This window comes from Haemaphysalis longicornis, unplaced genomic scaffold (genome assembly GCF_048455015.1).
Source record: "Haemaphysalis longicornis isolate Haplotype H1 unplaced genomic scaffold, Haemaphysalis longicornis Haplotype H1 scaffold_4, whole genome shotgun sequence".
NCBI lineage: Eukaryota > Metazoa > Arthropoda > Arachnida > Ixodida > Ixodidae > Haemaphysalis > Haemaphysalis longicornis.
Window position 1 is genome coordinate 95,267,156 of NW_027526361.1, and position 26,700 is coordinate 95,293,855.

Consider the following 26,700-nt stretch of genomic DNA (forward strand, 5'->3'; position numbering starts at 1 on the left):
CGCCTCATTAAATATGATAGCAGGTAAGGTTTCCACTTTTTCCTTTTTTCATTTCGGTTACTACTAAATGCCGCTGTTAGTCAATTGAACCCGCATCCATGCCCCGTGAACTTCACCCCGGCGAGGTGCTGGTTCGAAGTTACGCTTCTTTTCGTCCGTTCAGTGGTAGGCTTAGGCGCGGCGTTGAGGGGTGCGGCGGGCCAACAGCGGAAGGCTGCTATGAAACTTTCGAAAGACTTTTTTCATGTACAAAGGCTCTGCAGTATGGGCGCGTGATGCAACCACGACACTCGAGATAAAGCCATGATTGTGAGTTGAACAGAGTACACGCGGACCGCATCACTGTGTGGAGCAGCGCTTACGTGCTCCCGCTAAAGCGGAAAGCTTACATTAATTATCTTCCGGCCAAATTCCATTAAGCAGTTACTTATATGCCCACTGAGCCCCAAAGAAACCGATTTCACCGCACCGCAGCTGTCTAATGAACACGGGTGAAATGAAGATGACCACGTTCAAAGAGAGCAATTTATTGCCACCAGCACTCGATGTTCAAGCCATAGTGAAAAAGTCCGTAAGCAGTGCTTGGCGTTTGTTGACCAGGGTGAGCTTTACATGACGCTCGTATGCTGACAGCGCTAACAAGGCTTGCTCTTAAACATTCGTGTGCGCCTGCGTACCTCCGCAGAACGTCGATAGCATCCATCACTTCGGTGGCTTTCGGTTTCACCGACACTTCCTCGGGCCCTTGTTCAGAACACTTTTCTTTTCCTTGGAGAGTTCATGCTGCTTACAAGACTCACCTAATGATGCACGAACAAGATATTAATGTGGTTATCAGCGAGCACAACCTAGAGCAGCAGCACCGTGATCAAGGGCACGTAGAAAAAAGCTTCAAGTAGGCTTTGGCAGCCTAAGCATAGAGGGCGCTGGCGTAGGCAACGACGAAGGCGTCAAAATGGTGGCCGCACTATAGAATAAAAGGAGAGACCAATAGCCGCGACGTCCCGATGATGCGATGGTGTTCTATTTTACAACATGGCGGATGAGATGAAGATGAAGCAGCTTGAGCTAGAGCTGCTCACGAGAGATTACTGGCACCGATGATGATATTCGCATCGGCGCCGCGATGATGATTACAAAGTTTCTACACGCACTATTAAACCGTCCATGACAGCTAGCAGTTTGAGCATCGCTTGTAATTATTGATAACCGCAGGTTTCACCGCTTTTCTTTTGTTGTAGCCTTTTAAGAGTCAATGCGAGTAGTGAATGTTTTCAATATAGGCTCTGAGAGGCAAAATAAAACGTGCCTCGACTGGAATTTCGTTCTTTCTTTCTTGCCGTAACTTCGTTAAATCGGAAGCGCTGCACGAAATTACTTGGTAAAATCGAGATAAGAATACATGCATTTAGCAAAATCTTGATAGAAAACTTGAAAAAATTCGTTATATCGTGAATTTCGTTGCATCGAGGTTCATTATATCGAGGTTCAACTGTAGCAGGGAGCACCTCCGCATCTCTAATGCCTTCATGCAACCATGTTTCAGTTTGTACCACTATGTCAGCACTGACATAATTTATAAAACTGACTTTCGTCGCACTTAGGTATTAGGCTTCGTATATTAGTGAATGCAATGTTCATATCTAAAAATTTTATGGGACGGGGACGCGTCTTACATGAGGTGGAATGCTTAGAAACCTGTCACAAGCTGCCATCTGATGGTATATCTGATGAGTTCGTTTCCAATGTATTGCTGCGCGTGTTACTGAATTACTTGACGCTGTCAGTTTTCGGGTCGTAGACATATGATTTGTTGCCGACGATTAGCTTGTCTACCCTCAGCTTGAACGCGCCCTTTTGTGGCCGAGTGAATTTCAGCAACTTGGCACGCGCACTGTCGCGCAATGCGGGTGGCTGCAGCAAAGTCCTCTCTCATGGCTAAGGTTGTTTCTTTTAGCTTAGTTCCACAGCTTAAGATCTTTCCTTTAGTTTCGAAGTTAGTTAATTTTGTTATAATTGGGCGTTTTTTGTCAGCTGAAACTTTTCCAATCCAATGAGTGCGCTCAATAGAATTGGGTTCACGCGTAATTCCCTGGTGGTCGTTGCAGAATTTTATGACATTCCTTTACAGAGTCTTCAATTCCCAGGAATGGAAGATGGTTATGGCGCAGCCGAATATTGGCATTGGTATTAGCAGCTTTTAAAGTTTATATTTCGCGTTCGGTATTGACTGCATTATCGGGTGCGGCGTTCAGGGATGGTTCCTCCTGATTGTTAGAATCCGCACGAGGGCAAAAAATACCCACTGAACATGCCAGATTGTGTGTGGGGACAATTTCATGTGGACAGCCTTTGGTCGTGACGATGGGTTGACTTTTTTTTGGTCGTGATTGCAGACTCACTTCTTTAGCACTCGGTGGTTTCTTTAAAAAGGTGTCAAACCTGTAACCAGATGAATACAAATTAGTAACCCACCCGATTCGCAACTCTGGTTGTAAAACATTCCACTCAGGGTGGAGTCAGTGCGCGCGTGACATGCAGTTTAAGGTGAAACATATTTTTGAACGCTTCTTCCAACACCCCGCGTAGGCAAGCAAATGCATTCATGTAAGTCCGAAAGGAAAACCAAACTGCCTGCACGATTCAATCCATAACAACTTTGACAAGCCATCGAGCGCCAATCCGAATCCAGAACTACCCATCACGCCCATTGCGGCAAACGATTGCATCCTCTCTAGTTGTTATTGTATGAAACACTATGGGTCGCGCCGCCGGGCGCACTGTCAACACCGAAATATTCTTACACCTGGTTACGACTATTAGTCACTTTTGGTCATGACAGTTGGCTGACTTCTCTACTGCTTGTGGTATTTTTAAAAACAAGAAACAGTCGATCTGTAATCAAACGTATATGGCACTGTAGTTAAGTTTGCAAACTTCTGCCTCAATAACCAAATCACAATTACCGTCAGAGTTCAAAAATATTGCTTTACTTGATCTTTGCCCTTTTTTTTGCGGGTGTTGCTGTCGTGGCATCTATTGCCTGTTCTAGGAGATAACTTTCAGTGGTAGCAGACAGAGAATGACAGCAGCTATAACTGATCCAACCGCATGCTTTGCAGTTGAGAAAGCGTACACAGGATGGGGAGATCTTTTTTCTTTTCTGCGTCATAAGCTGTTGGATAACCTGAAAGCTGGGCATGTTATCTACAATGAACTTTGTGAACACTGAGTGCACTACCACTTCCACTAGGCTCGTTGCTCAGCCTAGTGGAAATGGTAGAGCAGCCATAGTTGTTTCAATTAACCACACACTCACTTGCTTTTATATCCTTCAGACGTTTTTTGTTGTGCGTGCATGCGTGTGCATGTGTTTTGTGGCGGGATGCTTGCATGTGGAAATCGAGCGTAAAGGCTGAGGGAGGTACAGCAACATTGACATAGCAGAGGCCGTTTGAATTCAGTGTCAGCGCGATGCATTTTGAGACACCAGAGGTGTATCCTCGGTATTCAATGGCGTGGAATCCTTGCGGGCAACCAAGTGTGCGCCGCCATATCTGTGGCCAAGCGTCTGTTGCTAGGCGACGTTGTGCGCATGGCCCGCAGGTCAGGCACCCCTCTTCTCCTCCATGCAACCTTGTGAGTGCGCCGTCACTCGTTATGTCGGGCTCCGCCGGATGGTGGCACTTGTCCGTGCTAAGCACGACTGTGAAACACATGACTGTGTTTCATGTTACAAACTCTTCGCCGAACACAAAGTATTGCATCGAGTCCACTGTGAGTGAGATTTATAACATCTCTGTTGGCGCCACAGTTTAGAATCGGGTTGGAACGGAGCAGATGACGCACGCCGGTGTCTTTTTTTCCTTTGGCGTGCGGCCGCAGTGGCCCAGGCTGCGCCGTGTCCGTGGCGCATCGGCCATGTCTGTGGCCGTTTCCAGTGTTGCCAAGCGAAGAAATTGACCGCTAAACTTTTCAACGAATACCGTCTATAGCCAGAAAGCCCGCAGAATTTTTAGAATTTTTGAGTAGGCACAAACTTTGCAGCTCTCAGCACATTTCAGGTCTTTTGAAAGCAAAACTTCTTTAATGCTAGGCGGAAGGAAAATCGGTAGCATTTCGGCTGGTGTACCCGCAAATTTTCCCGCCATTTTTTCGCGGGGCTACCATGGTTGCCAGACCAGGACTGCCCTCTGTTGATTAGCTCGCATCATCTGTAAAGGCCGCGGATCTGTCAGCCCGCTCTGGTTACAAACCCCTGCGCGCTCGCGCCGCGGGTTCGGGCTCGAGTCCGGGGTTTTTTTTTTTCGCTTCGTCGCCACGGGAGGTACTACAAACGTATGGGGCCCGTTAAGGCAGTCCGTAAAGGGGAGGCGAAAAAAGAACCCGGGTTCGAGCCCGAGCTCGCGGCGCGAGCGCGCAGGGGTTTGTAACCAGAGCGGGCTGACAGATCCGCGGCCTTTACGGATGATGCGAGCTAATCAACAGAGGGCAGTCTTGGTCTGGCAACCATGGTAGCCCCACAAAAAAAAATTGGCGGGAAAATTTGCGGGTACGCAAGCCGAAATGCTACCGGAAAATCTGGAAGTCCTGTGTACACAGAAAACTCCTCTATCAAAACTCAATAAGCATGCATGAAAAAAAACACGTTGAAAAGGAATTAGAAGTAGAGGAAGTTTGGCTGGACTTATCTCTCTCTCAGCAGAGTGGCGGCACAAAGAGCTACTGAGTGAAGTACTGGTCATGCGTACTTGTGACGAGCAGACGTCTTGCAATCGGCCACGTTGTTGTCAGGAACACGAAGGAAAGAAAATGCCACAACCATGCAACGTATAATGAAAAAGACTTTCATGAAGCATAAGGAGTGTTACCGGCCACACGTCACACCTTGGCTGATTAACCAGCTGGACATAGTGCATGGGTGCATTTTTTCTGGTGGGAGAGCACCACAGTTGTCGTTCGTGAACAAACCATGATTCCGAAATTTTTAAAGCCTTCGAGCAGAAGACAGGTGAGCCAGAAAGGAAGAGGAGGGCTCGACTGCGTTGCTGGGCTACGCCCAGGCATGTTAGGCTTGCGCAGAGCGGCTTGCCTGGCACTGCAGAGTTGGCTCCCTGCTCTTTCCCGCTGGTTGTTTCCCCCTCCGCCTCGCTGTTGACGCACTGCCACAGTGTTTTCCACTGGAAGGTCTCTCAGTGGTTCCCCCTCCTTCCCTGTTGCAGGCTCCCCCTCTTCCTCCTCCGCGGGCGACTGCAGTGTGCAGCGTGGTTCCGCACCGGGTCATCGGCTGCTCCGCTGCCAGCAGTGCAGCTACATGACACCTTACCTGAGCTTGCTGAAGAGGCACCAGCAGATACATACAGGCGAGCGACCGCACCAGTGCAGCCACTGTGGTAAGACCTTCATGCGGAAGGACATCCTGGAATCCCACCTGCGCACCCACACGGGCGAGCGCCCCTACCAGTGCCACCTGTGCCCCAATGCATTCGCCCGGAAGACCACACTGCTGGACCACGTGCGCACCCACACGGGGGAGAAGCCCTTCCGCTGCCACTTCTGCCCCATGGCCTTCACCCACCGCATCCAGAGGAAAGCCCACGAGCAGAAGGAGCACAGCCACCGCCCGTAGTGCAGCAGGAGGAGAAGGGCCCGATAAGCGTGTGTGCAAACGCTCGCATTAATAACATCGTAGAGGAGCAGGCTTGTCTTTGCGGAACACCAGAGAGCTGTTTCGCAGCACAACAAGAGGTGCAGGACTCGTAAAGGGAAAGCTCATTTTGTCCTGCAAGACCTGGCTCCGGGCGACGATTTTGTCATGTTGTGGCCTCGCTAGCCAGGTCACCATTGCTCCACTCTAGTGCGGGAAGTGTGATTATGGGTGGAAAATGTGGCGGGCGGCGCCCTGTGTTGAACGGCTGCGCCAATTGCACCACACTGTGCCAAGAGGGTCATTCTGGTCCATTCTGCTCCAAAAGCGTATTAATTTGAATAATTGCTCTACGTCCGCTCCAAAACAGTCCCGGGGTAATGGCGGTTTCTACCAGGAAAGGAAACGAAAGTGAGTTTCTTACTACCATTTTCCATAAGGTAACACCTGAGTGTTTCCGTTTTTCTTTTTCCTGTTTGGCCGTGACGTCCGCACATATAACGTATTTGACCGCAGATTTGACTGGCCGACTGTAACGGTCATGTAGGGGTGCTGACACCTTTGCGGAGGGGAAATCAGGAGATAAAATGCGTGCACTAGAAGGCTGCGCGTATTGCCGCCCCTGCTTCTCTTTGTGGCCACAGTGATGGCATTTTGGATACTGCGGCTCCCGTTTAACTCTTCCGTGACTGCGCCATAGGCTGTCATTCACAGGTGAACAATGATTTTCGAACCTCCCGCAAGAACTATAAACGGCGCTATTTGGACAACTGACGCCTTTTGGCAAGTTCATTGGAAGCCCCTTATTCAGTTTTGTTGCCGTTTATTGACATTTCGTGTGGGTAGACGGCGTCGCGAGGGAAATTTGAACCCAAGGTAACGCCGAGTTGGGTGAAAATGGCGTTCTGTTTCACTGCACACTCTGCAAAGGCGAACGGTCACTGCTGTTGCTGATTTTTTTTTACCCCAGTAGTAGTGGTAACGTTAGCAACTATGTGGATTCTTCATATTTTCGTTTTAAAGGAGACTCTCCCATTCAACAGCCTAGGACTTCAGCAGGTGCTGCCAGGGAAGGGTCGTTTTTGACTTCGCGCTGTATTTATAAACAAAACATGCCTAATAGCTGACAACTGCGGTATTGCTTTCATGTGTAGGGCCTCGACAACAAGCGGCAGGGACATTTTGCCAAATGCACCGTGCCGTATCGTGCTATCGCCTTCCAGATAGCCTGGCGCTCGTGTAAAATAAGCGCTGCAGAGTGACGCACGCTGCTTCTGAAAAGCGCTAATTTTTTTTTGTTTTTACCACTGCAGTGTTAAGGATTTTGTGTGAGAACACAAACAAGCATGTTTGGATGCATAATTTAGAGAGACCAACTGACTGCAGTGGCTCCGCGGCACAACTGTCGGTGCCGTGAGCTTGGTTGGGCCGCAAAAATCCAGAACCAGGTGTACAGTGTTGATGTACGTATATATTGAATCATAGCTTAGGAACGTAGAAACATTTCGTATATTTTAGAATTTGTAAAATAATTTTTAGGCTCAGTGAAATCGCCTGTATTTGTGTTTTGTGTATACATTTTTGTTCATTTTATTTTGTTTCGTTCACCTATAAACTGTCAATAATTACATCTTTCATTAATCTGCTGTTACGTGTTTGAAAGAGAAATTTATAAGCTACAATTTCATTCATAGCAATGCTAAATGTGTCCAGCAGCTCAAAAGTAAAGAAAACATTTTCAGGAAGCACTCAAAATCGGCCATCTTTTCGCGGTCATGAAAAAGTTAAGACGCTTCGAAAGGACGCGCCCAATTATAGCAACAAAGCGCCGTTGTTCCGGAGTTGCGTGCCTCGGGCGAAGCGGGTTACGCTTGCAGTGCGTAAGCCCAGGAGGCGACCTTTGTGGACACCTTGGTGCCTACTGGCCTCCCTGATTGTGGGAACCTTGCCTCTGACTACGTACAGGAAGAGGAGGAAAACGTTTGAAATTTGGTGAGGGGGCGTTTGGCCCCACGATTGGGTGATTCCAGAGGTACAGCTGAGGAATCGAATTTGCTGCGTGGCATACAACGGCAGCGAGGGATTATATTCCCACAAAAGATAGCCAGCAGCAGACTTCACTATAATTTTTCAAGACACTGAAAACCAGCCAGCCACACTTTGCGTCTATGGCGTAACTAAGGGTCGATCGCTAAGATTTGGCCACAATGCAGCAGCAATGCCTCTGAGTGGAGAGCTCATCAGAGCTGGGCAGGGCTCTTGGAAACGTCATATGCAGTGACGTGAAGTCCAAGCATTGGAACGACCACGCGACAAGAAATCAAATCCAGGCGATTCCAGTGCTACAAGTAAGGCTGGCAAAGAGCAAGAATTGCAGGCCGAGATTGATTTAGCTAAGAGCAATGCTGATCTCGTTTCAAGAGGCACGAGCAAAATGTGCCTCACTGATGTGCAGAGGGGCCAGAGTATTCTGAAGGAGGGCCAGAGGAAGCTGTCTGAAGCTTTGTCAAACCTGCATTCGTTGTAGAAAAAGAAGTCCTAAACCTGTCATGCTGGTAATTGGGTGTACGTTTTCCTTGTACAATGTTTGTTTTTTGAACTAGTGTTTTTGAGCTGAAGAAAGCTTGTGGAAAAACTGTCGGGAACCGCGGGGTCGCAGCGCAGCGCAAGAGAAAGAGTACCAGCGTGGCAGGCTTTCAGAATCGAACTGCCCATGCCGTGCTGACGCACCAAGCACGCGTAGCTAGTTTCTTTATTCTCCTCGTCTTTCATAGCCGGCGCCGACCAAAGAGCGGTACAAAACCATCTAAAAGCCACTTTTAGTACTTTTATCGTCTGGGAGGTTCGCTCTCTCTCTTTGTCGTTTTTTTTTTTTTTTTTTTTTTTTTTCCCAGTCTAATTTTGTGTTGAGGAATTGCATAGCTCTGAGTAATACACAGGGGTGAGACAGCTGCGCATATTGCGCCTTTTTGATACAATTCCATTTTCCTGCGCCAAGCTGCTCCAAAAGCATGAAAATTGCGAAAATTGCGCCAAACTGCTCCAAAAGAGCACGGATTTTGATGCTCATGTCAGTTCCGGTGGGGACGAAAGCCTCCCGCATCCCAGTGACCGCTTTTATTGGCGGTCAATTGCAAACACAGAAATGGCAAAAATAGAAAGACTGAAGAAATGAAGCAAACGATAGCTTCTAAAACACGATTGGCTTTCTGTCCGGGTTCGCTAAAACGGCCTTCCCGATTAGGCATCGCTGTGGCTACAAACATGGCCGCCGCCTGATCTGCCTGCTACTGCCTACTTCACGCGCTCACTGCGCATCGCCAATATTTTCCCTGGTTTATTTTACGCTATCAGCTGGGTTCCAGTCTATTGATTCTATCACTTGTGGCTCTGAACAGTGACGTTAACGCGGGGATATGGTTTGAGATTGGTGCGAGATTACGAGAAGTTGCGCGGCTCGTAAAAAAAGTTTTGAAATGTGGGGCCTACGACTTCGGCGTGGTTTGTCCTCGAGTCCGAAACGCGGTGCGTGCGTCTATAATCGGGTTCGTGAATTTAACTTTTTGGCTCGTTGTGGTGTTATAAAATGCTGAGGTGTTGCTATGCTTCGAAGCGCGATCGCGAGCCTCGGCCCGGGAGGGAACGGTCGGCACGAAAGTTGCGGGCGGCGCTGCGGCGTCGCGACCTGTCCAGGCAGCGCCCAATAGCTGCAGGACTGCATGGTTGCCATAGCACGCTACTAATAACACTTGATGTATGCGAAGTGAAATTTAATGCCCAAAACTAGGTGGCTAAACAGTAACGCTACTCAAATGATCACCGGGTAGACGTGCGCCCCACGGACTGCAATGGGTAGGCATGCGACCGTTAGCTCGAAGTTGCTCAACTGTTGTTGCCGTGACTACACTCGTTCGTACAACGCAGCCTGGGATTACAAAATAATAATGTTAGCATTGAAACGGTAAAAAAACACGCCACAATTGCAGAGCCCTTAAATTTGATAGTGTTAACGGCAGTTTTGTTGTCAGTGTTGCCTACAGCCACAACACAATCTCACCAGTTAGGAAAAAGGTAGTGCAGTTAGAACTTTGTGATACTCTTTAAAAATTCTTTCGCGTAAGGCTGTTTCAGTGTACGTGTATTCAAAACTGATTGAAATGTGTACTTGACTCTTCAAATTGCTGAAATTGGGATTTTTTAAGCTCACAAGACGATGTATTAAATGTCCCTACCTGCTCCAAAATCCAAATTTTGCTGCTCCGAAAACTGCTCCCAAATCTCTTTGGGCTGTCTCACCCCTGAATACAGTAAAAGCTTTTTAACTTGAACTCAGTTAATTTGAACTTACAGGTAATTCGGATTAATGCCCTTGGTTCCAGCTCGGTTAATTCGAACTTACCAAATTAATCAAATTAACCAAACTCGGTTTATTCGAACTTCCAGTTAATTCGAATTGATGCCCTGGTTCCTGTATAGCCCTGTATATTTCAATCGCGGAAAACTCCCGATAGTTCGAATGCATCAGTATCTGGAACGGTTCGTTCAAACTGGAATCCCCTCGTTTCCATTGCTTCTCGCAGAATAAGTCGGCCCAGTGTGATTACATTGTGTTTCAAATACAAAACAAACAAAATTTACTGGAGGTGAAAAACAACGAAACAAATAACAACAGTAGCGCACGCACTAAGCTGCTGCAACAGCTTATTTCGCTTCTGCAGCGGGCGCCACACCGCCAGTGCCGGTGCTCTGGCGCATGCCGTTGCCAGTTTTCTCTGTGCCGCGGTTGCTGGTCTGGGCCTGCGATCCAGAGCAGCAAAGTTGAGCTTGTTGAGCTTGCATGGTTTGCTGAATTGCGCCACGCACTGTTGTTCCTAACTCCTTTGAACTGCTGTTTGTGTGTTTTTGACGAGATGCTTGTACGGGGAAGTCGGGCATTGAGGCTGGGGCAGGTACAGCCACAATGAAGTGACAGGAACTTGCTTAAGAAGGGCCTGTCGAATTGAGTGTCCACTTGGTGGTGGATGAATTGGGGATAGCAGCCCTCAGGATTTTTAAAATTTTGGGGTCGGTGTAAATTTGAGCGACATTTCAGCCCAAAAAGGGGTATCGCAGGAGATTTTGAAAGAGAAGCTTTGTAATGCTAGGCGAAAAGATCTGGCAGTCCTGTGTCCGCAGAAAACTCCTCCAGCAGAAGTTGATAAGGATGCCGTAAAAGAGGCGGAAAGCATTAGAAGTAAGCGGAGGGAGTTTGGCTGGGCTTATCTCTCTCTCGGAAGAGTACGTGCTAAACGCTTGAGCTGCTGGGTGAAATATAGATCAAGTGATAACAGCAGGCACAGGCGACAGGTGTTGTGGGATGAGCAGCGTCAGAGTGGCAGTGACAAAGGCTGGCCTCAAGTTACTTCAAAAAGGGAGGGCCATGCATCATACCGTATTTACACGATTGTAACTCGACTCGAATGTAGGTCGATCCCCAAAAATATCATCTCTCTCTCTCAAAAAAAAAAAAAAGCGAGCCGCCTAGAAAATTGAATTACAAAGCATGGCCTCCGCCATTTGCTGCCAGCGGCGCGGCAGCAAATCGCGCAGGCGCCGCCGGCAGCAGATTGCGGAGGCTACGCACAAAGAGAAGCTCTTCCGTCAACCCACACAGCGGCTCTACCATCAATGATCGATGCTCCTGCAAGAGCCGTGCGCTCGCGGTATGCACGGTAGATGTTAAGAAAGAAAAGCTTTTGTATAAGCACCTTGAATAACCATTCGCTGTGGGTTGAGCGGGAAGAACACATTCGCTGCGAGATGACAACCATCGAAGCAACTGGCAGCGGCCACTGCTGCGCGATACCAAAACAAACAACATGGCGGCTGACGGAAGCGGCCGTGCGCGATTTACATTTGAGCGACTAACCTCTCACCAACGCGTTCGGAAGTGTACTGAAACAATGTGATATGATATGGGCTACGTTAGCGCCGCGCATTGAATCAAGGGATTTGCTAATACTCATTTTGTTTATTAGAGTTGAATAAAACACTTCTTGACGCGTTTTTGCACGCGATTCGTGCGCGTCGGCGTTGCGCGAGCGACTTTTTCACGCCCGCGGCGACGATTCCGCACGTGCGGCACCTTCTACTGCTTTTAAATTCTACCAGTTTTACCTCGGTAAAACACACGCCGAGCGCGGCAGCGGGAGGAGCCTGACGACGCGCGCTCTTCATGGTGGAAGTTTGATAGCGCTCGGGACAGCCGGCTGGCGCCGCCGGAGATGTTTAGGCTTACCACGGTGACGGATATTTGATTGGCGCTTTCCCTAGCGGTGCAGATAATGCTTTCTAGTGCCGTTTCCGGCCACATTATCAGCTCCTTTCCTGCACAAACGTCTTTGTTTGTGCCTTCAGTGATACCTTAGAGAGCGGTTAGAAGCGGTCGCAGGAGCTACACGCACCTCTTCGCGAATGGTGCCGCCATGGTGCCGCCGCCGATCGCGTAGTGCGCATTTTCACGAGCAGAAGACGCCCCATGCGGTTCATAGTTTAGACCATAATTATGGGAACGAGGGTGCAAAGCTGTCCCCACCTCGTAGCACCCCCGATTTCTCGTTTCTCTTGCCGTTACTAGCGGTAGACGGTTCGACTTCGATTCTAAGTCGACCCCCCAACATTGGATTGTCAAATTTGAAAAATGGGGTCGACCTACAATCGTGTAAATACGGCACGTGCTTCGAGGAGTGGGCAGCTGACAATCAAGGACACCATGGGCGGGAATGGGAACAAAAGAAAATACCACGACCATGCAACGTATAATGAAAAAGACTTTAATGAAGTAAATAGCGGCCGCATGTTACAACTTCATTGGTTACCCATGTGTATGGATTGCATGGGCGTTTTTTTTTTATTATAATTTTTCTTGTGATGTTTTTCAACAAGCCTTGATTGCGAAGGAAACCCTCCTGAGTGAAAAACCGCCGAGCCAGTAAAGTAGAGGAGAGCTTGTCTGCATTACAAGGCAATGCCCAGGTGCCTTAAATCAGTGCAGAGAAGCTTGCCTAATGCCAACGGATACGCTCCTTCCTCTTTTCTGCTGGTTCTTTTTTTATTTGGTCTTTGTGTCCTTCAACTGTGTTACTGCAAGGGCTCTCAGTTCTTTTCCCCTCCCTCTTCATTGCAGGTTCCCCCTCTGTGGTTGGCTGTAGCTGGCAGCATCGCCCCCAGCCCAGCCGTCGGCTGCTGCACTGCAAGCAGTGCAGGTATGAGACACTGCGCCCAAGCGATCTGAAGAGGCGCCAGCGCATCCACATGGGCGAGCGCCCCCACCTGTGCCACCTGTGCCCCAGTGCCTTCTCCTATAGGGCCAGCCTGGTTGCCCACCTGTGCAGTCACAGCGCTGGAGGAAAAGACCCAGCCTCAAGTGTGCGCAGACACTCAAATGAGATCACAGGCTGGGGAGCAAACCCTTTGCAGAACGTTCCGGAGCGGTTTTTTACAGCACACCACGATATGAAGACTGAGAAATAGACAGAGCCTGTTTTATCGTGCGGAAATTGTGACTCCGAGCGAAAATTTTGTCATCGCAGTGTGGTCTCACCATCCGGGCTACAATTGCTCCACTATAGTATGGAAACTGTTAGTGTGGGTGTAATCTAGTCGTGGCAATGGAGACCTGTGTTGGTCCCAAGCGGCTTGTGCCAATGGCCGGCCCACCACCGTAGAGTGCCTATTTGAACGAAGCTGCAACTTAGCAGACTAATACAAGAAAAAAAAAAAATGGGGAGTCACTATACGTCACCATGGATAGCTGTGCAAATGCGCATACTGCATGTTTGTCTCTCTCCTGCAATTTCCCGCTCTGATGGGTCCTTTGGTGGGTAAACAGCAACTGATGTCCAGTGATTGTCCCTGTGTGTTCCTTGTATGGATAATTTTAAGGGATCATCATCAATCGTCATCAACAGCCTATTTAGGTCCACTGCAGAACAAAGGCTTCCCCCACTGACCTCCACCCACTCCTGTCCTGTGCTGCTCAAGCCCGTTGTTTGCGTCTGAACTTCCTTATTTCGTACCGCCATGGAATTATTGGCCGTGCCCTTCTTTAAGACCCTCATCCCGATATCCCCTCGTTACCCTAGTGGTCCATCAAGTGCGCACGGCTGGAAACGTTCAAGATTCGGAGAACACAACAGACATAACTACATGATGAAGTTTGCATGCATCTTATGCCAAGATATTGATGAAACAAGTGCAAATCATAGTGAAGAAACAAAGGAGTGCATGAGTTGTGACTTCTAAATAGCGGGTACTGAACAATGATATCAGTTACACCATATTTGCACGATTCGAACGTGCACCCTTGTTTTTGCTAAAACTAGCCTTCAAATTTTTGTGCGCGTTACAATTGGGCCCAAACCCGAAATTAACTACAATGCGGCCAGAAGCATTGCCATGGACACAAAGCCCTCCCAAAATCCGATGCTAAATTACTGCACTAGAATAAGTGTAGAGTAATTCTTATCACATTTTTCTACATAAACTTACCTAAGCGTTACTGTCGGGACCCCTTAGGATCGTGCAAAAATGGCACGTCCGAAGAGTTGTGTTCCCCCCCCCCACCACTTTTTCAGTATGATGCGTTTCCATTTTGTTGATATATTTGCTAAATGGCAGAAGTAAAATTGAGTGTTTAATTGGCGTCAGTGCACGTCCTTATGTTTCTACAATTTTGTTATGTTTGTTGTTCAACCTTAAAATTCAGTGAACGATGAATTGCTCAACACCCTCAGTGGCCACCGGTTGAACGCTCTTCATGCATGAGTTGCCTGAAAAGAGTAATGGAGGGAACAGAGGCAGAGTGGCGCTTGGTACCTGCCTCCCCACCATAGTGTTGTTGTTGCTGCTATAAACGGTTGTTCTCCCCCATTTTATTTATCCCTCCATCATTCCATTTTTGCCTTCATACCTTCTATGTTGCGTGGCCTCAGCATCAGAAATGTAATGACTAAAATGCAGTGGACTTTAGCTGTCTTGCTTTTCCACAAAATATCTGAACTATACGTTGCATCACATGGTGCCGAAATCTACAGCTCCTGTAAGTTTGTGGGTCGATGCAGCTTCTTCTGGTATTAAAGCAACATATTACATTGTTTTCGTCGTTAATCTCAGGTGACACGCTGTACCGGTTCATGGAAGTGCGAGCTGTTATGATTGGAGTCCACCAAGCCTCCCCGTCTAACATGCACAGATGTGTACACAACACCGCAACAATACACATGGACATTTCGTGTGGAATGGGCGGAGCATTTAACCACCTCCCAAAAAAATATTGTTAATGCTGAGGCAATGTTATAAAGTTTTCTGGTTGATTTACATGCCTTCCTAATAAGAAAAGCACTTTCTAAAGTACTGTTTTCCTTCATACCATCCTGCCCGCCAAATTACTAACATTGCCCATGACAGCGCAGTTGCAAATAGGTAGGGCTGAACTTAGTAAATTGCTTGAATGTTTAGTGCGTGTTTATTATGTACTACATTTGCGTAAAGAAACAAAATTTTGAGGGCACCTTATGATGTTGTGAATGTGAAAGCAATGTTGTGCAGTGGCCGAGCAGGTCCTCTCATTGCCATCATCATTGTTCTCCGTTTGCATCTTTTTTCCTCCTTTGTTTGTACCAGCCTTCCCTTGGAGGCTTGTACCTGGCAAAGAGTTTCTGCTCCCCTCATCCTGTAACAGCTAGTTGTAATTCTCTGTATAATGTGGCCTAGTTGACCCAATTGTCGCTTGAGGAGGTTGATCTGATGGGTCAATTTATTGTTGGCTGGAATGTGGAGTCCCATAATGCAGACCTTTTGGTATACCTTTTGGTCTTTCATGGTGAGGTAGAGTTGTTGGATTGCAGGGTCTTGAGAATTGCCTCTCTTTGTAAACAGTACTGACTTTTGAGGTGTGCATTTGAGGCCTGTGGCATGCATGTGTTCAGTATAATATCTGTGGCTTCTTGGACTGTATCTGGTAGCTTGCCCAAAGCATCCAGTATGAGGGTTCATAACGAAATGCCATCTGCATAGAAAGAAGGCTACCTTGAGGTTTGGGATGTGTTGTAGCTTCTGCGGTAAGTGGAGAAGAGTGAGATTGAAAAGGAGTGGAGAGAGGACTGCCTCTTTCAGGGTACCCTGTAACCATTAAAATATTAAGCAAACACTCAAAAAGGTATTGAGAAGAGCCAAACTTGAGTTTGAAGAATGGCTACATTGCTTACCAAGGTAGAAACTGTTGTTAGCTCCAGGGGTAGCATTTCGGCTGGCGTACCCGCAAATTTTCCCGCCATTTTTTCGCGGGGCTACCATGGTTGCCAGACCAGGACTGTCCTCCCCTTTACGGACTGCCTTTACAGGCCCCATACGTTTGCAGTACCTCCCCTAGGGGTGAAGCGAAAAAAAAAAAGAGCGAACCTGGGCTTGAGCCCGAGCCGCGAGCGCGCAGGGGTTTGAAACCAGAGCGGGCTGACAGATCCGCGGCCTTTACGGGCCCCAATCGTTTGTAGTACCTCCCGTGGGGACGAAGCGAAAAAATAACAAACCCGGGCTTGAGCCCGAGCCCGCGGCGCGCAGATTGTAACCAGAGCGGGCTGACAGATCCGAGGCCTTTACGGGCTCCAATACGTTTGTAGTACCTGCGAATGTATGATGCGAGCTAATCAACAGAGGGCGCTCCAGGAGTGCCCTCTGTGCCCACCGTAAAGGCCGCGGATCTGTCAGCCCGCTCTGGTTTCAAACCCCTGTGCGCTCGCGGCTCGGGCTCGGGCCCTGGTTCGTTCTTTTTTTTTTTTTTTTTTCGCTTCACCCCTACGGGAGGTACCACAAACGTATGGGGCCCGTAAAGGCAGTCCGTAAAGGGGAGGACAGTCCTAGTCTGGCAACCATGGTAGCCCCGCGAAAAAATGGCGGGAAAATTTGCGGGTACGCCAGCCGAAATGCTACCGCTCTAGGCCTTCCGAATCGGACAAAGCCGTGTGCCGACTCCTGCCAATCTCCTCCTTGGTCGCAGGCTCATAAATGTGCCTAGCCAGGAGATTGACTCATTACATGCCCCAACCGCCTTTTTGCACGCAGATGCTGGATGGCAATGTTGGTAACCAGAATGTTTGATGGAAAAATTTTGGATAAGGTGGCTGGCGGAATACCCATTGCAGCTTCGGTCTGAACACGTCGCAAGGAAGAGAACAGTCAGCTAACTTGGAGTGCGAAATGTGGTGCTAGCTTACCAACCGACACCCTTGAAAATGTGGAAACTAGCTATACAGTCCAGGAGGCTACAGATGCGCCAATGGTTTCAGCTGCAGGATTGACCTAAAAACAACGAGAGACATACAGAGACTTTACCTTTTTGAAATTTCTCCCTAGCCATTTTCCTGAGGCCTGGAATGTGTAGAAATTACTGTTGTCTTTCTGAAAGACTGTCGTCTCTAAAACGTCGCTGCGGGCGCACTGCCACTGCAGTTGTCGCTGGAAGGGTTCCCAGTTTTTTCCTCTCTTCTCCCTGCTGCAGGATCCCCCTGTTCCCCCTCCGTGGGAAACCACAGGCAGCAGCACAGCCCCCCGCCGGGTCGTCAGCCGCTGCAGTGCCAGCAGTGCAGCTTCACGGCACTGCACCCGAGCCACATAAAGAGGCACCAGCGCTCACACACGGGCGAGCGCCCCTTCAAGTGCAGCCACTGCGGCAAGGCCTTTGTGCGGAAGGACCAGCTGGATGTCCACCTGCGCACGCACACGGGCGAGCGTCCCTACCAGTGCCACCTGTGCCCCAGCACCTTTGCCCAACAGGCCACGCTGGACAACCACGTGCGCACCCATGTGAGGGAGAGGCCCTTCCGGTGCCGCTTCTGCCCCAAGGCCTTCTCTCGTCGCCCCCGCCAGAAGACGCATGAGAAGAAGGAGCACAAAACCCAGCCACTATAAAATGACAGCATGCTTGATTGCAGCGGGTTTTTGTGCTTTGTCAGCCTTCGAAATCTTTAATTTCTCCTTGTTTGTCACTAGTGGCTTTTAGTGCACCTGTGCCTAAAAGTGCACCTGGTCGAGCACCTGCGTGTCCACTCGGGCGAGCGTCCCTACCAGTGCCACCTGTGCCCCAGCGCCTTCGCCCAACAGGCCACGCTGGACTACCACCTGCGCCCCACATGGACGAGCGTTCCTTCTGCTGACTCTTGTGCCCGCGTGGTCTTCGCATCCCTTCTCCAGCAGAAGATGCACAACAGGAGGCACAGGGGGAGAGGAGGGGCCAACCGTGTGTGTGCGTGCACGTGATCGGAAGGAAGCAAGCCCCCGCATGGGTATTCGTTACGAACAATTGTTATGCAGCACACCAACAGGAAGAGGTGAGCGGTTCTCCGGGAGAGAGCCTGTTCTATCGTACACGAAGACTTGACTTCGAGCGAAGATTTCCATGTTTGTCGTCACACCGTCACTTCATCTGACGGGTGACAGTTGCACCGCGCTAGTGCGGGAAGTGTGACTGTGGGTGGGGTGTGGGGCAGGCAGTGTAGAGTGCCCATCTGAACATGCGCTGCAGCTTTGCAGGCTGACAGAAGCAAAAAGACGATTCTCCATTGCAAACCTGCAATTACAATGTGTATGTGCTAATACAAATGCTGTGTGTTGTATGTCTCATGTAATTTCCCCCTGTGGTGGGGCATTCTGTCGGTAAAAAAACAGTGCTTGTCCGAAGTCTTCCTTCTGCGAGTGATTTCGAGGTTCAGGTAAGAAAATGCACTGCGTGAGGAAACATGACAGACAAACTGATGCCAACTACCCTTTCAACTTTGCTGTTGAAGAAGCAAGCACAAGCCAAAATGAATGAGAGAGGGAGGTCTTGTTTTTATCTTTTTTATGACCTAGCACTGGTATTATATATCAGGATACTCATGCCTCCCCCTCGCTCACTGTTTCGGTATAGTTGGGTTTCATTTTTTAATGCTCACTAAATGGCAACAATAGTCTTCAGTTGGCGGTGTGCATCAGTGTATGCCTGTGTGTTTGTATACCTAATAATGTTTCTCTTTCAACCTCAAGATTCTTTCCCACTGAATTGTCCAACAATCTTAGTGGTTGCACAGTTTACTTTTCGAATGCGATAGACCTGAGCGATCCCCTAAATGTAGGCTGTTGAGGAACAACTGATTACAGCAAAGATGACTGCGTGTCTCGGAGGCAGCTACTGGGATACCATGCCTGAAAAGATTAAAGGAGACAAAGTGGCTCTTGGTAGCTGCCTCCCAGACTCAGTGTCGGCGTTGCTGTAAAGGGTTGTCCACACCATCTAAAAGATCCCTCAAGTCTTTAATTTCCACTGTCATGTCTCCATGTTATGCGACCTTCACAAACGCAATGACTAAAGTGCATTAAACCTCAGCTGGCCCTCTTCTCCAAAAGATATCTGTGGTGCAACGTGCAACAAGTCAAGCTGAAGAGTGCAGCTCCTGAATTAAAAATTTGAAATTACCCGCTGCGGTGGCTCAGTGGCTAAGGCTTAGCTCTACTGTGCACGAGGACGCGAGTTCGATTCCTGGCCGCGGCAGCCGCTTTTGTGGTGGAGGCGAGAAGCAAAAAACGCCCGTGTGTAGGAGATTTTGGTGCACATTAAAGATCCCCAGGTGGTCAAAATTAATCCGGAGCCCTCCACTACGGCGCGCCTCATTGCCTGCGTTGGGTCGGAACAATAAAAACTCCTACAATCGATCGAAAATTGAAATGTAAAACTCTTGATTAAGTAAATTTGTGGGTCTATACAGGTTTTACTATTATTGATGTGTTTTGTTTCATTTTTTAGTAAACTTAAAACTTAAAGAAGCGCTCTGCCCTGGTTTATGGAAGTACGAGCTGTCACGCTTGCAGTCCATCAATCTTCCATGCTGGACATACTTGAATGCGCACACAAAACCAAAAAATGCACACTATAAAGTTTACTGTGGAGTGGGGCTGCTGTAAAAATGACACTGGGAATTTCCCACAATATTTACCTTGTGTTGTCCCTGTGGCAACTGTATACGTTTACTTCACCAGGAAGATTGTACGCTGTTGAAAGTTGACTCTTTTGCGGGGAAATTATGCCTGCATGCTACTGCACAATTATGTGCGAAACAAGGCACGTGCCGTTCTTGTCACCTGAAGAATTTATTCCTTTTTCATTTGAACATGCGTTGGCGCCAAATGGGCCCGTCCCCATTGCGAGGAGCCACTAGAGACTATGGGCCGACATACTTTGGCCGTAATTGCAACCTGACCTCCCCATCATTGTGTGAAAAAAAGAAAATGTGGTTAACCTGTAATCAAATAGATATTCTAAGCTTTTCTATAGATATTCTAAGGTCAGTCATGAAACTGCAATGGTCCTCATAATGCATGAATACTTTTTTGCTTGTTTTTGCCCTTCTTTTGTGTTGTCGCTGTTGTAGCCTGTAGTGGGAGGCTACTTTCAGTGCTGGCAGACGGAAAACCACGGGTGCTTTAATGTAATCCGAGCACAGGCTGTGCAGTTGAGAAGCAGTACAAAAAAAAGGCAATGGCTTTTTCTTTTCTGCTTCATCTTAGACTATTGGATAATCTGATAGCTGCGTATGTCATGTACTGTGAACTTGGTGAACACTAGCAAGATGCTTATGTTGTGGAAATAATATAGCAGCTGTGCCGTGCTCAGGAACACAAGACACTGTTGTTTTAAAGTCTTTTGAACTGTTTTTCTTGTTGTTTGACAGGGTGCGTATCCATGGAATTCGGGCATAAAGGCCAAGGCAGGAGTTGACGTGGACTTTCTTAGAAAGGACAGGTCAAACTGATTCCCCACACGGTGGTTGATGTTTTTGGGACACCAGCAATGTGGCCAAGAAACCCTTGGAATTTTGGAAACTCCTGTTTATGCATGAGCTTGGCATCTTTCAGTACCAAGCAGTGTATCAGAAGAGATTTATTTATTGCATGAGCACTATGTCATCATCATCATCAGCAGCAGCAGCCTATCTAGGCCCACTGCAGGGCAAATGCCTCTTGCGCAGATCTCCAATTATCGCGGTCCTGTGCTAACTGCGACCAATTTATCCCCGCAAGCTTCTTGATCTCATCTGCCCATCTAACCTTCTCCAGCCCCCTGCCACGCTTGCCTTCTCTAGGGATGTGCTGTTTGTGAACTAAAGCCGTGATTCCAAATTTTGTGAACCCTTCTGAGGAACAAGAAAGAGGAGGGCTTGTCTGCATTGCTAGGCAGTGCCCAAGCACATCAGACCTGTGCAGAGGGGCCCGCCCGACTTTGATGGAGATGTACCCTCTTTTTTCGTGTTCCTTATTTTCTCCTGCCTTGCTGTCGATGCAGTGCAAGTGCATTCGCTAGAGGAAGGGCTCTCAATTTTTCCTTTCTTTCCTTGATGCAGGTCCTTTCCTCTCTCCGAATGGCCACACGGTGCAGCATGGGCCCCGAACGAGTCGTCGGCTGCTGTGTTGCCAGCAGTGCAGCTACGCGACACCGAACTCGAGCACCCTCAAGAGGCACCTGCGCATCCACACGGGCGAGCGCCCGTACCACTGCCACCTCTGCCCCAGCGCCTTCACGCAGATGAATGCCCTGCACCGTCACGTGCGCGTCCACACGGGCGAGAGGCCCTTCCGCTGCCGTTTCTGCCCCGAGGCCTTCGCACGCCGCCAACGGCAAAAGGCACACGAGAAGGAGCAGCACAACTACCAGCAGTAGTGCAGCCGAGCAGGGTGTGTGCAGAACATTGTCGGAGGGCAGTAAGCCCCTCGTGGTGCATTGTTATGAAGCAGTGCCATGCAGCACACCAAGGGGTGGGGGACTCTGATTGAGAGCCTGTGTTTTGTACACTGAGACTTGACTCTAAGCGAAAATTACACCGTTTGTTGTCACGTCGTCGCCTCCACAGCTGGGTGACAATTGTTCCTCGCTGCTGCAGGAAGTGTGATTGTCAGTGGAACCTGTGCCAGACAGTGGCATTCTGTGTCAGTCACCGGCGACTCGTGACGAGAGCCTATTTGAATGCATGCTGCAGCTTTGCTGTTCGACAGAAGCAAGTAGACGCACCACCTTTTAGGGAGTGGAAATCATGATGTGTCACCATTCATATGCATGCTAGCACGCACAGTTTGCATATTTTGCATGTAATATCGTGCTGTAATTGTGCCGTGTGTTGGTAAACAGCAGTTGATGTGAAGTGCTCGTTGTGTGTGCTCTTTTCTAGAGATGTTTGCAATCGTCAGCTGGAAACATTACGAGAGTGGCATAAACTTAGATATTGAGCACGACCAACTGTACTTAGGACCTGCCCAGCGAGCGTGGCCCCAGCACTGCCTTCGCAGGGATAATTTTCGCCGCTGCTAGTGGAGTGGCGCTACTTACGCCCCGTCGTTCCTCGCCGCCGCACAAGTGGGCGCAGCCATGCAGAACGCGCTATTGCAGACGCGACGTGGAGCGTAAGTTGCGTCTGCTGTATGTAAAGCACAAAGTTTCAGACATGAAAAATACAGCCAATTCAGTCCTCTGAAGCGAGTTTTTCTTTTGAAGGAGCACGATGGTATACTGTTTCGTACCTTATTGTAGATCTGAAGAAAGTAAGGTGAGAAATGCTTCCTTTCACGAGTTCCCCGTCACCGAAGTTTCAGACAAATGAACAAAGACAATCCCAAGAAAAGATGAGAACACCCTTCGTTTTATTTTTATTTTTTCCCCTCACAATTGTGTTTCATTTTTGTAATCATGCGCTTTATCGCTCAACCGATCACGACAAATTGAAGCTAGCATGCATCACTGCGCATAGTTACCATATTTTAATATGGTCGATTGGTGTTAAGTAGCAACGAGCAGCGGTGCGCTGTCTTTATATCTGAGCGTACCTCTCATGTTCCCACCGAATTTATTGGTGGTTTTTAGGTTATCCAGGTCCAAGCGTCAAGGCCAGCACACTGGGCCTGATTACGGGATTTCGTAAGAGAACCATCGAGGAACACATTAAGTGCTCACTCTGCATGGAGCGGCTTAAGGCACACCGCTCATCTGGACCTGCCACTGCGGTGATCTCCAATTTGGATGGGGTGGGCTATCTTATCCGAGGCTTGAGTTCCTGGAATTCGTCTGTGCACTGGAAAGAGCGGCCCAAGCATTCGCAAAACTTGCGATATCCTACAAAAACACCGATGGCACTGTTTGTGAGGACGATGCTACCAGCTGCACTGGAAAACGAGCTTTTCAGCCACGACGGCTCAACGGATAGTCATAGGAGGGCAGTGGTTGAGCTGGGGCTGGAGAAGTTCAGCCGACCTTTTTTCACAAATTTTGTTGCGGAGAAAACGGCCAAGAGTGGCAAAGGGAAAATGATTGTGGAAAAACCAGACTCCAGAACAGTGCTGAAAGTGTGACTACTGTGCTCCATTGTTCAAGAAAAGTGTATTGTGAACGAAAATGATCTTTTGAAAAAAAAAAAAAATGCCAAAGGGAAAAGGATTGTGCAATACTAGCGTTCATTAATGTTCTGAAAACCTGACTGCAGTGTGGCATTGTGTGCCTAAACCGTGTCATTGTGTATGTGAATAAAATTAGCCTGTAAATACGCTTAAAATGACATCGTTGTTGAGTTAGTAGTGTAGCAGGTCATTGTAGCACTTCACATGCACTCGCAATTAAGAATTTCCAATTTATTCGTAAAGAAGGGGCCAAATCATTGTCGCTAATTAGTGCGTGTAAGACCGTAATTAGCATCTTCGGTGCTTGAATTTTTGCATTTTATTTTCCGAGCACAGAAAACTCCTCCGCATCCTTATAGCAAGGAAAAAACGCTACACTTCATGAGGAATTTCAACAGAAAGCTTCAATTTTGCTGTATTTACTCTAACAAAAAGAGTTCCTGGGAAGCTTTTATGACATAGGTTTGGTTTATGCTATGAACTTCCCAATGTACATCAAATTCGAGAATAACCTCCCCCTGCGAGTATGAACCTGTACACTTTGGTTAGCTAGCCAGTTCCGTTGTCAGTACGTGAGATAATGTTATTTCTTTTCGGCATTACTTCATATCAGACCACGAAACTAAATGCGTCGCGTGCACCGTAACGCATCTCACAACGGGAAAGCCAGTCAAGAGGCCCCGCGCCGCCTTAACACGGTCAGAAAAAAAAATAAGAAAAGAATCAGAAAAAAAAAAAAACATTAATTTAGGGATGGTCACCGTAAAACTGCTATATATTCATTCGGAATTACTGAAATCAATTAACTGAAGTGTGATTAAACACGAATTTTCACGCCAGACGGCTGCTACTAGCCCTCGAGCACGCACTGCCAGCGTAGCCGCCGCTCGCCGCAACAGTGCGTAAAAGCGCCCCTAGCGGCCTGGCTTGAAACCAGACTCGGCGCAAGCGCTCCCATAGAGCGCCGCTCGCTGGGCAGGTCCTAAGTAAAGTTGGTCGTGATATTGAGACAGACATAAACTGAGGCTAACTATCTGATGAAGTTTGTTTCCACTGTTTAGAAAATACATTGAACAAACGAGTGCAAACTTTAATAAAAGGACAGAAAAGGGTACCGGTCGTTACTTCTTAATCATCACCACCAGCCCATCTACGCTCACTGCAGTGCAAAGGCCTCTCCAAATAATCTCCAATAATCCCGGTCCTATGCTAACTGCGACCAATTTATCCCCGCACACTTCTTGATCTCATCTGCCAATCTCAATTTCTGTCGCCCCCTGCCACGTCTGCCTTCTCTAGGGATCCACTCTGTTACCCTCAGTGACCCATGGTTATCTTTCCTTTGCATTACATGGCCTGCGTTACTTTTTAATAATGGATACCAAATACTGGTTTTATATATCAGGGGAAATCATGTTCCCCGCACACTTTTGCAGTATGGTTTGCTTCCATTTTTTTTATATACCTATTTGCTTAACAGCACTAGTAGACTTCAATAGTAAGTTGGCATCACTGAATGTCTGTGTTATTTCAATTCCCTAATTTTTCTAGCTGAACCTCAAAATTTAATTTACAATGACCTATCTGACAACCTCAGTAGCTGCAAGTTGTACTCTTTCCTGGCGTGAGGAGGATGAGGAGGTAGAAACTTCCCTCTCCTCCTCACTCTTTGTTGGACATGTGGTCAAACTAACCATGCAATCCCTCGACAGAGGTGCACGGACTGTGGAAAAAGCATGTCACGCACACGCTTTTACACACCTGTGTTCCAGGAGGTGGCTGCAGTGTTTTATGGAGTCACCGTGATCAGTGCGTGGTGTTTTGGTCTTTGGCTGCCTGTTACATACAAATTAAAATTCCAACTGTTAGGAAAGCAGTGAAATAATTACATGGGGGGAACTTAAGAATGCAGTCACAAGAAACCTCTACCAGTGGTGTCCCTTGAAGTTTTTTGGGCAAACAGCAGGTTTATGTGGTTCATTTGTGAAAAGTGCATCAAGTGTGCGATTTCCTGTGGTAAGTTTTTAAAATCTGGTGAATGCAAATAAGTCACCAACAACCACCGTGGCAGCATTTAGATTCCCAGTTATGCCCTCAAAAGGAGGTTACTGAACCCAGTAAAGATCAGTAGGGTCGGAGTTGCCAGCCACAAGAATACAGTTAATTGAATTGCTCCTCATTGATTCCCGAGCTACAAGATGGCTTTCACAGAGGCTGTGTGGTGTTGCATTCGGGCAGGAATGCCAGCACCGCGCTCCGTCGCCTCCAGCATGCGAGGTAGCATGGCGGTCGAGCACGGTCGGCAAATGTTGCTGCCTTGAGGATGACGACAAGGAGCCGAAGGCAAACTTTAACTTGTTTACTTCATGGTGACAGATGAGTCGAAGCAAGACAAGAACTATGCCCCAATGGGCAAGGTTACAGTACAGGACTCGAGCAGAGTGACAACATTTATTTGCTGCTCCCACAGGAATGAAATTCAGCGCTCGGGGGGTCTTATTTATACCGAAAGCTCTAACGGCCAAACAAGTATTCCCTCTAGATTGTGCACACGACACGAACAATACAGACACACACACAACACTCTTTCCAGAGTTCATGAGGGGTCGGTAGTAGTGGTGCACGCCGAGTCCGAGAGAGGGTTTCTCCGCTGCAGCTTCCACACCCTTCGGACTTGTGTCTACACACCCCGTTCGCCACTGCCGAAGCGAGGCGCCAGCGATCCTTTCCCAGGCATGTAGCGGCTTGTTGGGATCCGTTGGCTGTCGCTGCAAGCCTGAGACACCAACACAGCGGCGCCCACTCGAAAGGCACTTGTTGTGGAGGCTCCGCCACAAAGCTACGAGAGCTGCACGAAGCTTGAAGCCCAGCGGCACACTGATTCGTAACAGCTTCTACGCCGGGGGTCCGAAATCCCGATGGATTAGGGTCTTCAACCATCATCCGGTTGGATGCTTTTGAAGAGAAATACTCGACAGGCGCTTTACTCCAGGCCTGGGCTGTACGACACCGTGCTGTTCACTGGACGAATAGTGGCTCTCCAAGAACGTCTCTGGCTTGGTCGGGCAAGCAACAGAACAACACAGGAAGATACAACCGCATCGCCGGCGAGTGTGAAGACAAATCCACACTGAAGGCATCTACCAGGCATTTAGTTTCGAAAAAATACGCGAACTAACTACACTAGTTATATTTTAGCCCAGCAGTAACTTTAGCCAGGCACACAAACTTGAAAGGTGACATTTCGCGTGATTGAAAATGTCCCACACAAAAAGAAACATAATCGTTAAGGTACGAAACCTGCTTCAGGAACGCGAACTAACTACACTAGTTATATTTTAGCCCAACAGTAACTTTAGCCAGGCACACAAACTTGAAAGGTGACATTTCGCGTGATTGAAAATGTCCCACACAAAAAGAAACATAATCGTTAAGGTGCGAAACCTGCTTCAGGAAAAACAATGCAATTGAGAAAATCAAGCGTCTACACGCCATTTCTTGCACTGAGAGCTGCGATTCAAGCTCCCGTCGTTGCCCTGAGCTTTCCCCCTTTTGAATTGCACCTTGGGTGTGCCTGTTCTCTGAAGGCTACTGCGACCACG

At 48.2% G+C, this 26,700-nt stretch overlaps 1 protein-coding gene across 1 annotated transcript in view; it reads left to right on the forward strand.

The window, feature by feature from the left end:
- The window catches only part of LOC144179848 (uncharacterized), a 76,911-nt gene that overhangs the window by 19,958 nt on the left and 30,253 nt on the right, over positions 1–26,700 (forward strand). The window contains exons 4-9 of the mRNA XM_077708276.1: positions 5,223–5,625; positions 5,994–6,058; positions 12,813–13,006; positions 17,303–17,587; positions 17,703–18,012; positions 21,058–21,373. Coding sequence (XP_077564402.1) covers positions 5,223–5,625; positions 5,994–6,058; positions 12,813–13,006; positions 17,303–17,587; positions 17,703–18,012; positions 21,058–21,373 — 1,573 coding nt within the window. The remainder of the gene's footprint in view (positions 1–5,222; positions 5,626–5,993; positions 6,059–12,812; positions 13,007–17,302; positions 17,588–17,702; positions 18,013–21,057; positions 21,374–26,700) is intronic.